We start from the raw sequence: 12,326 nt of genomic DNA on the forward strand, positions 1-12,326 counted from the left end.
CACTTAACGCACCATGGGAGAACGATGTGGCAGTTGGCTTCCATAACCACTGGCAGCCTGGAACCCCTATGGGGCTGTTCAGCTGTATCCTAGAGGTCACTATGGGCAAGAGACCATGCAATGGTGGTGGGTTTTTGATGGAAAGAAACCAATGCCCACTGGAACCCATTCTTCACCAGAATCCCCTTCCCTTGTTGCATGTACTGCATTTACATCGTCCCAGCCTTTCCCGGCACTTCAGTATGGGTAAAGAAGCCCGGCACGCATCTTGGCTGACTTTTCTACAGGCTTAACATAAAGAGGGACTTAAGAACAGGTCTCGCCCATAACCTGGGGTCTGCCTGTCCATTCTCTCTGACCAGGAAGATGCATCGACTTCTAAAATAGACTCTCTGTAACTAACACATGAGCCACACAGGCTAGCTGCAGGCTATTTCTAGTTTTCCTCTGGCAGAAACCACAAAGGGAGCCTAAACTCGCTTCTCTGTGGCTTTAGAATCCTGCAGGCAGGTCCAAAGTCATCAAAGACCCAGCCTTTCTGTGCTGATGGATGGGACCCACCAAGGGCTGCCAGTACAGCTGCTGCCGAGTACACCACATACGCTTCCAGAAGCTTCAGCCCCTTTGTTGCCAAATGGCGCAGGTTCCTCCCTGTCAGAGATACTCGGACAAAGATGAAAGGTCACTAGAAAGGGCACTAAAGACGCATGGCCCCCAAAGAAGTGTTTTCAGACAAAATGATCATCTCTTGACAGTATATTGCTTTAGTCTATGATCTGAAACCATGTTCTAAGATGGGTAAGGACAGGCAACGAGAGCAAAGACAAAGGTACTAAGCCTGGGAAGCAGCTCCTATTGTAGATGAATGATGGATTTGCTGAGGGTGTACTAAGTAGCACAATGATTGTGTGCAGTTGTCACACAACCTTCCCCTTGAAGTGTGAATATCTCAGATGGTCACTGTTCGGCAGAACAAATGAGGATGATCTTGCTTCAACATGGGTCAAAATGGCAGGAGTCACCTACATTCTAAGTATTAGAGAAACATAGAAGGTCCAAAACCTGTAGGATGCTTCATTATCAAAACTCAAAGGCAAAGAACCCCCACAAAGATCCCTAACTGATAACCGACTTCACTTACACCCCATTAAAATATTATTTTAATGTCTCACCTAGATAGTTTTCAAGGCCAAGGAATCACAAACAGAAACGAGACGATAGAAACAGAAACAACTGAAATCCAGTGAAAGGCATTTTAAGTAGGCAGTGAGCAGACCCACCAAGCAAGTCACTTCTGGAGTTTCTGAAGTCTCTGAAAATAAGTTCCTTAAACCCAAAGTGGGAAATGCAAGTCAAACAACCATGAGATACCGTCTGACACCCATAACTATAGCCAATCAAACAGCAACAACCAAAGCTGAGAACAGCGAAAGCTCTGAGGGGGTGGTGAGATTGGAACTCTTATTCACTGTTGGTGGGTTTGTAAATATCTACAGCCACTGTGGAAAACAACCTGGTGATGCCTCACATAGACGGCAGCTGAAATACCATATGCCCCAGCAATTCCATTACCGAACATACACCCAAAGAAATAAACCGATCACCAACAGACGTCGGCTCGCCCTCGTTCATTGTAACACACTTCATAATAGCAAGAAGTTGGAAGCAGCCTAAATTCCCTTCAGTAGAAGATTGGACTAAACACACACTCAGGTGCATACACACGATGGGATACTATGCACCCCTCCAACATAGCAAGGAGACTATGCAGCACCTCAAGACGGGAAGGGATCTGGAAGACATTAGGCTGAGTGACATTAGCCAATCACAAATGGACACACACTGTGTGAGTCCGCTGCGGTAGGAACAAGCAGCAAACAGCCACAAGCTCAGGGTTGTAGGGCATGCAATCTGCTGGCTGGGGGTGGCTACGCAGCCTGCTGGAGAGCCCGACTGGTGCCAATGTACCACACACCCTCCACTCTATGCAAGTATTTTCATGGTCACTTGGTCAAAGGGCCCCTCATGTCAGCTGGGATCAAATGGTCAAGGGAGGGGAAGGGGATGATGTCTACTGAGTGGTTGCCATGTAAATCTATGCTGAGGTCCCCTGGGCAGGTAGACAACCGTATCAGAGGGATGAGGGATAGTGATGGGGCAAACAATGCAGTGGAGGGGAAAGGGAGCAAACATGTCTGGGGGAACGCAAATGCAGGTCTCTTTGTAGGGAAGGTGGGAGGACCAACCCCAGTCGGGAGGAAGAATGATTCAAAATGTTTTGGGGAAGGTGGGGGGTTCCCTGGTGGCATACACTGAATGGGCCACGTGGATTCAGGCTTCTGGGAGCGTCCTGGGGAGCCAGGCAGGTGCTGTGGAATGTTGGGGTATTGAATCCTGGATCCCCAAGGCATACGGCATGCTCCAGAGGCTGCATCAGGGAGAGCTGATGTGGAAACCCCACTGGGTGAACTGGACTCTACCTCAGACACACTTGTGACCCGGGGATTTAAGTCGGAAAACATGGCATTTGAGGAAGCAGAAGACAGCTGTACCAAGATTATTGAACTGACGGTAGGCAGACAAACACGGTCTTGCTACATCGATGCCCTATAAGCTGTATTAAGATATATATTTAAGATATCTATTACTCCAGCAAACCTGTGGCTGACATTCTCAGCGATTATTATTGTATGATTTCCCTGAAAATTAACCCCCCTTGTCTGTGTAAATAACATCCAGCCACGAAAGAATTGGCTGCACACGTGAATAATTCAGGTACTGTGATAGGAATTAGCCTACACTGTCCCAATAGCTCTCTCTCAATAGGGTCTAAAAAAATTAGTACCAGGGGTTAATCAGAGACAATATTAATGGGTGATTGTTATGCTCCAGAGGGATGATCGAAAGACTCTTTACCATAAATTAACATGGAGAATTGGAAAGGGAGCCAAAGTCAGATTAAAAAAAATCCAGGAATGGGTTTGGGGTTCCCACTAAATCCTACCTCCAATTTAAGAAGAATTAGTTCTTACATCATAACCCTGCTCCACACTCACCCTCAGGAAGAAAACATAGAGATAAGGGTATGATAGCAAAGTGTGGTGAAGAAATTAGATGGTGCCTGGCTACAAGACAGAATAGCATCTGAGGTCTTAAAGGTTTGTCTCCAAACACGCAGCCATCTAAGTGAGATGCCAACCAAGACCCTATGGAAGAAGCACACCATCATCCGTCATCGAAGGATTGTAAACCATATAATCCTGAATTGAAGGAGGGACTGGTGTCAGAGCTGAAGGTGTGAGAATCCAATTTGCAGAAGACTAAGGATGGCAGTGGGAATCCAAGATACATGTGTGGGAATTACAAAGGAAATAAGCCTCAGGCGATCTCTCTCTATCCATCATTGAGGGATGGGCGGAAAGCGATGACTAAACAGAGTGCATCAGAGAGATGAATAAACCCGACTTGAATAGTTAAAACCCTGACAGTTGATGCTCCTCAGATGCATGCTGGACTTGATCTGGTTTTCAACATTGTATTTTTTTGTTTCATATTTGGGTTTATCTCAGATGTGTTATGCCATTTGGTGTCAATCTATTGAATTTGTGTTATGTTTTTCTATGTTCGGGACATGAAACCCAGGATTGATGAATTTATAGGGATAGCAAATAGAATAAAGGTTTTGGGTCTCTCTTTTTTGGGGGGCAGGGTACAGTGGTGGTAGTGGGGTGCGGGTAAAAGGGAGATGACGTCAAGGAGTACAGGAAGGAGAAGAATGCTTGGAAACTGACCGTGGCAGCAAATGTACGATTCTGCTTGACACGACTGAGGTCTGGAGTGATAACTGTATTAACTCCCAATTAAACAATATATATGTAAAATAAATAAATAAAAGTTCAGCTACCAAAAAAGAAATAAGCTTAGATATAAAATAGTAACTACCGCCAATCACAACACTACTACTCAGATGTTTCCTTTGAAACTAAGCAGCCTGGTATTTATCGTGTAGTAGGTTTTAGATAACCAATGGCCTAATGCATTCTGGGAAAGCACCGTGTTGGGGTACGAGTGTAAGAGGTACCACCACTTACTCGGGGATCTGTGCTCTTCCTCGGTGGGCTGCATCTTCTCTGGCTTGGATAGGCCTTTGATTTTATACACCAACGCCCAGAGTTTTCCAGTCCAGGAGGTGTCCTCCTCCTCCTCCTCCTCTTCCTCCAGGGGAACTCCTGTTAAGACACAGATCAGAATAAAAGGCCGGAAAAGCCCAGTACATGAAGCCGCTGTGTGTCACAAAGAACATCAGCAGATGGCTGCTTTCCACTCTCTTTCTCAAGATACAATATAAATCGCCCATAAAACTTGCTTACAAAATGCCTCTTGGCAAGTTTTCATGAAATATAGATTCCTGTGTACAAGAATGTCTAGGCTTAACTTCTTTAACCTGTAGTAACACAGGCTCTGGAATCAACAGAAATAGTTAACATGCAATTTTTTCAAATGGAAAGGTAATCATTAGCCAGCAAGATGGAGGACAAGTGGTACGAATGCTCATAATCATTTTTAAAAGTCCTGAGACTTCTCAAAACCGGACTTCTGGCTTAGAATCCTGAAGGACAGAAGTTAAAATATCATTACCACTGAATAGCAGAACAGCTTACGGGATCCGTGTCTTGACTCAGCTGGGAGCAGAGTCTAAACCACTCAACTCAAAGTAAACTAAGACTTCCAGAGCTGAACGACTAATTTCCTTCTCTCGATCTCAGCGAGGTCTCCGCGGTAGAAGGCATTTCAGTGGAATATTCTGTGAGGGACATGTCCTATGTCTTCTTTGTAAGTAGTTTGTATGGACTCGCTTCTTGAACAATTAGGATCCTAGCTATTTCAAATAAAATGCAACTCCCCTAACTCTTCTAATGAAGGAATTACAAATCAACTCTCTTTGGGGAACGTCTTTCTCTCGGAGGCTCACCGCAGTGCAGGAGAAGATCCTCATGAAATTCATAGAGTTCTTCCCGGATCTCATCTGGGCAGGGGCAGTTCTCTCCCAGTTGAAAGTTGACAAGCATGTTGATCTTTGAAGGACAAAGAAGAATGGTGTCATTGAGTGAATTGTGTCCTCAAAACATGGGTCAATTTGGCAAGGCCATGTTTCTTGGTATTAGGTAATTAGTTTCCACCTTTTAATGTGGTGCATTTATTTTATGTGTTCTAAATCCTAATGTCTTTGATGCTCATGGGCAGGATTAGAAGCAGTTAATCAATCAGAACACAATTTACAGGATTACATTGTATCTTCAGTTGACCCTTTCTGAGATATAAGGAAAGTAAGCAGAAATTCTCGGGACTTCCTACCACCAACCAAGAGGAGTTGGGTGTTAGCACATCCATTAGACTAGGGTCCCTTCATTTGGCACTTCGTAGACCCAGGAGAAAACTGAGAAGTAGACACTTCAAGATCTCCCAGGGATTCAGAGCCCAAAGACACTGAAAGGAGAGAAAGACCCTCTCCCACTCCCCCCGCCAAGCCAACACAGAGAGAAAGCTTTTCCCTGGAGCTTGTCCCTGCATTCAGACTTTTATCATCCTCTCTATGAGAACACACCTTTCTGTTTTTTACAGTTATCCCTAGGTAACCTTTCCAATACAGCAGCCTGAGGTAAGAAAGACAAATGGCTGGTTGGTTCTCTATTTTGGTCAAGAGAATTCACATGATACCTTAGCCAAGGTCTTCCTTAGTCAGACACTGTTCTCAAATTTTATTGGAAAAATTCTTGAAAAGATGGTCAAGGTTTAACAGTAGCATCCAAGGTTCTCTAGTTAAAAACGATTCTTCAATTGTACGTTAATTTGGAGAAAACAAGGAAGAGTTACTGTGATCTCAGAGATAATCACCATTAATATTTTAGTATCTTCCAGCCTTTATATGTACACAGACATACTCTAGATATAATTTTTTAAAGTAAATCTTTTTACTTAACAATCCACTTGAGTATTTTCTTATTTTGTTTATTGTAGCTTCATTGCATGTCATATGGATACATAATAATTTATTTAAGGAATTATGCAAAATTAATTCCGCTATGGTACATTTAAGTTGTTGCCTTTTTTTTAAAGCATTACAGTTGATTTGAACTTCCTATTATAGAATCTTTGTTCATATCACTGATGAGCTTCTTAGGAAAATGCCTAGAAGTGAAACGATTGGATCAAAGAGTTTGTACAGTTAATGGCTTTTGATATAAATTGCCCTTTAGAAAGCTCATAACAATTTGCATTATGAAATTTATGTAAGAGTGTGCATAACTTCCCCATCTCCATTACAGTAATGAGAGTTAACACATTTTCAAATATCTTCCAATTTAATAGGTGAAAAATATCATCTTGCCGTTGCTTTAATTTGCATTTAATTGGTGGAGTTGAATTTTGTTTTTCCACACATTAAGGACCATTTTTATTTTATAAATCTCCTGTCACTATTGTTTCTCTATATTTCTACAGGGTAATTATCTTTTAAGAACTACCTGGTGAGTGCTTTGTACACCTCTAGATTATAAATATGCTATAATATGTACTATAAATACATTTCACAGTTTTCAATGACCTTTTAATTTTAGTTGTCTCCCTCACCTGCTCCCAAGCCCCCAGATGTGTAGGTGTTTTTTTTTTCCATTTTGTCAGTATCTATTATTCTTTTCCTTTTTCGCTTGTTTTTTGTTCCCAGAGATTTGAAACTGCTTGTGTCGTGGACCCCTCTATCAGCCTAGTGAAGTGCTGTGAACTGCCCCCTGACTGATGCTTTCAGTATACAGACAAAAACAAATAGGATTGTATAGGTAAACAATTATGCTGAGATGCAGTTCAAAATCCTAACAGATTTATGATGTGGGGGATTCACTGCGCTGCATGGTTAGCCATTTGAAAGCACCAGGAGAAAGATCAGGTTTTCTACTCCTTTGAAGAGTTACAGTCTCAGAAACCTCTGGGGCAGCCCTACCCTGAGGCACAGGGTCATTGAGTTGGAATCAACTGCATGGCAGTGAACTTGATGTGGCTTGTGCATAGCATATGTATGTCCTTAATTTATTGGGTAGAGGATCTTGTGGCGGCCTCACCTGCACCGTGATTCTCGAACACTGATGAACAGACATGGCAATTCAATATCCTATAAACATTATGCTATGATAAGAACAGAACGTGTGATTTCGCTTAGTGACAAAGGCAGGTGTTTTGCTATTGCCGACATTAATTACTGAAGGAGATACTAACTACCAGGTTAATGAAACTCTGGTGAAACTAAGCAGTCATTACTTTCCCGTCCACCTTTCTGGACATCTGAATCCTTTCCAAGAAGCCACAACCCCAGACAAACAAATGTCAGCAGGAACAGGAGAAGCAATGACTGACAATCATGTGTGTATTGCTGTCTTAGGCACGATGACCCAACACCAGACACAAGGAGCTGTTCAGTACTTTCAGGGTAAAAAAAAGTATAATCTCTGATTAAACTATGAATGTTGTTAACATTGTTAAAGCAAACAGTCTAGCTGTTGTTGAGTTGATTTGCTCCATGGTGACCCTCTGTGTGTGGAGAATTGTGCTACATATTTTTTCCAAGCCTGTGACCACTTGGAAGCTGATGGTCACAGGACTTTCTTTCAAGGTGCCTCTGGGTGGCCTCGAAAGGCCTACCTAATGGTTAGTAGTTGAGCGTGTAAATCATTTGAACCACCAAAGGGCACTAATGATGTTAGGAAGCACCATTCTCCGAGTGCCTACTGCAAGTTATTCTTTGGAAGTAGGCAGAATTATTGGTTGGAAAAGTAGATGAAATTTTGTCTCGATGCTACCTTACGGTGATTACATCAACAACATATAATGAACGACAGATTGCTTCTCAATAAAAAATAAGACCCACAGGTTTGTTTTTAGAGTCTAAAACTGAGTTTGTTCCTGAAAGAGTTTTCTTTCTTTTGTAGAACACCCAGGAAGCAGTGGGCACCCAGCCTGCAGGTCAAACCCTTTCAATGCAGTCTTTCTGGAAGAGAATGGCTCACCGACTATACTTGCCTTGCTTTCTGACCACCATGGGGTTGATCTTAGTCTTGCCTTCCTTTCTACTTCCCTAAATCCTCCAAGTGTTTGCCCCTCACCCCCGAATACTCCATGATGGAGGACTAGAAGCCCTTATCTTCTCAAAAGATGTCGAAGGATGAAATAGTCATATAACTTTTGAAAAATTTAAAGGCCATACATCCAATTGTTCAATGGATTTTGAGTTTTTCTCTGAAATTTCCCTCCATCCCCCGCCCCCCGCTGTGTTCATTGGTGTTAAGCCTTTCATGATGCCGTGACACCATGGGCAGGGCTCCTTCGAGAAGTGACTGACTGTTCTAGGGGGTTGCTCAGGGGAGGCTGAGTTTTGAAGTTAATATTCACTCTTTCCTTCCATTCCCAGGCCAATAGCAGCATCTGGATACTTGTTAACAAATATAAATCCAGAGCCTCACCCTGAAACAATGAATTGGAAACTCCAGGGGACATCTGTGTCTCATTCAACCTTTCAAGTGATGCTCATGTCTGCTCAAGCATGAGAGTCATTAAAACCAAAGTCCCTGAGTTGTAGACTTCTGAGATGAGTTTGAAGTGACTGATCTGAGTGCTGTTGAAAGATTAAATGGGCAAGCGATAGGGCAGAATGGAAGAGGAAGAGCTGTGTGGTAGGGTGGGACACAGACAGGTCCATGAGGACTAGTGTTTGAGGGATAAACTGAGTCCTAGAGGCATTCAGGAGATTCCAGAAAGCATGTATCACCTCCCACACCAGGTTAACGACAGGTTATAGCACTTGGTATGAGGCAAAAGCAAACACTCCTAATACCAACATTGCTCTTAACCAGTTCGGGCCAAGTTGCTTTTGGCACACGGTGGCTCCATGTGAGCAGAGTAGAACTGCTCCCCGGGGTCTCCAGGCAGCTCTCCAGGCCGGCCTTCCATGGTGCCTCTGGGTGGGTTAGAGCACCAACCTTTGGGTTAGAGTTGAGGGCTTAACTGTTGGCTGAGCATGTGTACTAAGGGACAGGCTTAGAGCTTAAAGTCTGAAGCACTTGGTTTGTGGGCAGTTGTGGTCTACAGTGGGAGTCCTAGTTCCATTTTGAGTCTTGAAATAAGTTTTTCCTGACTATTGAAAGCAACAGTGTGGCTAATACTTAGATAGCTCTCAAGCTATCTTGAAATAGAGTAGGGTCCTTGAAATAGAGTGTTGGATAGCACATTCTCACTTCTAATGAGCCCAGGAGGGGTAATTTTACTCTCAGGCTTGCCCAGAGAGCTGGGGGATCCTTAAAGATTTACCAACAAAAGCTGCATGGTGTCTAAGAGTTGGGGACATGGTGACTCTGAGTCAGGGACACATGGTTATGAGTCATACCCTGACCACTATTACCACACAGTGAAGAGGTGGAAGCCCTAGAACTGATCATGCGAGTTGTTTAAACCTGGAATTTTATACATATATGAATCATGGTCCTTTCTACTTTTGTAGGAACTCAAGCTGGGACAATGATGAATTGATCTGCCACCAATCATGACCTGGTGTTTTTTTTAACCCCCTAATCAGATGCAGGGAACTGCCCAGCAATGCATCCTGGAACTCCAGGTTGGTCTCTGTACTAGGTACATGCTGATCGCTTCCCTCATTTTATGATGGTCTCTGTCCTGTTTACAGCAGGCAAAATGCCATGGGGGCCATGCCATTTCCTCAAAGCCTTCATACAAGGGTCTATAGAGAACATGTTTCTCTCAAGGCATCCCCCTTGTCTAACCCAGTAGGTACACTACATAAGAAAGATGAGGCTCACTGGTCCTATAAAGATGTACAGTCTTAGAAACCTGCAGGAACAATTCTGTAGGCTTGCTCTGAGTCAGAATCCACTCAATGGCCATGCATTGGGTTTTGAGCTTGGTCTAGCCTCTGATTGGATTTAGGGTCTTTTCCTCCTTAGCACTCTCCATAACGGATCATCTCAGGACACCCTCACAAAAACCTTGGGAGGGAGCGACAAACTTTATCCACATTTTACGGATGAAGGAATGGAGTCTTAAGAGAGGTGATGTGCTCATGACTGTACACATCCAGAGAGAGGGAGGTAGAATGCAAACCCTGCAGTCTAAAGGAAAGGCTGCCCCGCTAATCATAAAGTCATCCTGCCTTCCCATCTCATTTATAAACAAAAGAAAGGTTCAGAAAGTTCCCAGTAAAACGAGGTCGATGACATTCATAAATGCTGCCAGGGCAGCCTGACAGTATTTGTGAAGTCTTCAAGAGTCATTCTTCGAAGGTGATCCTGGTAACCACACATTCACTGTTTCTTCCTCGGTTCCACATAACAAACGATCCATTCTCATCAACCTAAAGGCTCTATTTTGCTACTAGCAAAGAGGGTAAGTTTTGCCTGCTCTTTAAGTACGACCAGTGTCATGTGAATCTTAAAAGCCAAGATGTGTGCTTCATTTTCAAGTCAACACATGTTATCGATCGCTATAAACCAGGGAAGTAATTGGAGCGATTTGTGGTCGTGCTATTAATATAACATGATGACACGGTGGTGATTGTGATGACAATTTACAGATGGGCTGTCTATGAAATATGTGTAAGATGCAAAGATTTGGTTGCAGAGACAGAAAAGTCATGTTCTCTCAGAGCTATATTCTCTTTAGAGCTTTTAGGAAGCAGTGGTCCTGCTGCGGCCAGTGAGCAGTGGGAATAAATATAAACTTACTCTAGTCGCTCCTCAGGAGATGAGGCTTTCTGCTCCTACAAAGATTTACAGCCTCAGAAATTCAAAAAGCTTTCTTCACTATGAGTCAGAATTGACCAGCTCACATCGGATTTGGTTTTGGTTATTATCCGGTAAGCTTCAGAATTGGCTCACTAGGATCTTGATTCCTTTCAAACACTCTTCCCAATGGGTCAAGTTGACTGCTAAGTAGGGGAGCATGGAACGTAAGGTTAAGACTTCACAAAGAGGGCTCACACGCAGAATTCTGTTCTACATGGTTCATGGGGTGCGGGGTGGTTTGGTGAGAGGGTCGGCGACAAGGACACACTGGCTGGTTGCTCAGTCACGCTTACCAGTCTGGACAGTGCTGACAACAGAATCTGGGCACGTTCTGTTGGCGGCTGAAGAAAGAGCTAGTGACTTTTGTGCAGGCTGGGCAGAAACGCGTCGAGGTGATGGATCCTCGCGGAGGTGAAAATTAAATCCAGACAGTAATGTGGTCTTTGGGTCACTGATAAGGGCAGAGGTCGGTGGGTGAGGAAGTTCTGCTCCTTGTGGAACTTAGAAAGGGCATCCCCACCTCAGACACTAAGCTGCTCACCCCTGTCATTAGCGCAGTGGCTGGTCTGTATCAGATGATGCTCGGCTCCAGGTGGTTTGGTGGGTCCTTTAATCTTCCATAGCTTTGTGGCTACCCAGGCACGAGGAGTTCTGGTACCACAGGAGCCACCAGGAGCCCTGCCTCTGTGATGTTAAGGACTTTCATAGGCATCAAGGGGAGGTTGAGGAAGGGGCTCTCACCTGCTCCTGTGGGGGTGAGCGGAATTCCCTGGTCTTCCGGGCGGTCAGGGCTGCAGACATATTCAGAGCCTGCATGAGCTCATTGTAGCGAAACTTCTGGTTCGCTTGTAGCTTGGACACATAAATGTCACCAAATGCCACAATGGCCTCCACGCGGTGCTGCAGCTCACAGTCACAGAGGTAGCTGAGAAGCTCGCACATCTGCACAAGGAAATACACGTTTGCATCTTATCAACTCTACATGTACATTGGGGAAGGGGGCCTGGTGGCCCAGTGGTTGGCAGTTTGAACTCACTAGCCATTCTGCTCAAAGCTGTGCCCTTGGGAACCGTAGGGGACAATCTCACTTTGTCTTTTAAGGTAACTATGAGGTGGAATCAACTCAATGGCCATGGGAAGAGTTTTGGTACTTTGGGGAGGTGGCTACTTAGATATCTAACAAGTTATTCAGATATTTAAGTAACTTGTTCAGAGTTTGTCAACCATAGAGATATCTATTTGTCATAGACCGAGTCTGCTGAAAGGTAACTATGTCTGAGTCCAGAGAACAATTCTTACAGGAAAAGGAACTTACTAAAGACAGACAGTCTGTTTGTGGAAAGAGAACAGCATTCCAAGAAAGTATTTTCCCAGGGTTCTAAGATTCAGTATGAAAATCATCACTGAGTTCTGCATGGGAGGACTGGCTCCCCGGCCTGGGATAATGGGAAAGAGAGCCCTCTCCGTCTTTCAGTGTTTTTGCTC

General features: G+C 44.0%; 1 protein-coding gene across 1 annotated transcript in view; it reads right to left on the bottom strand.

The window, feature by feature from the left end:
• RYR3 (ryanodine receptor 3) overlaps positions 1–12,326 on the bottom strand; it is a 418,103-nt gene that overhangs the window by 172,011 nt on the left and 233,766 nt on the right. The window contains exons 36-38 of the mRNA XM_075532282.1: positions 11,583–11,783; positions 4,973–5,075; positions 4,092–4,229 (exon numbers count right to left, since the gene is read on the bottom strand). Of these exons, the coding sequence (XP_075388397.1) occupies positions 4,092–4,229; positions 4,973–5,075; positions 11,583–11,783 (442 nt within the window). The remainder of the gene's footprint in view (positions 1–4,091; positions 4,230–4,972; positions 5,076–11,582; positions 11,784–12,326) is intronic.

Source organism: Tenrec ecaudatus, chromosome 14 (genome assembly GCF_050624435.1).
Source record: "Tenrec ecaudatus isolate mTenEca1 chromosome 14, mTenEca1.hap1, whole genome shotgun sequence".
NCBI lineage: Eukaryota > Metazoa > Chordata > Mammalia > Afrosoricida > Tenrecidae > Tenrec > Tenrec ecaudatus.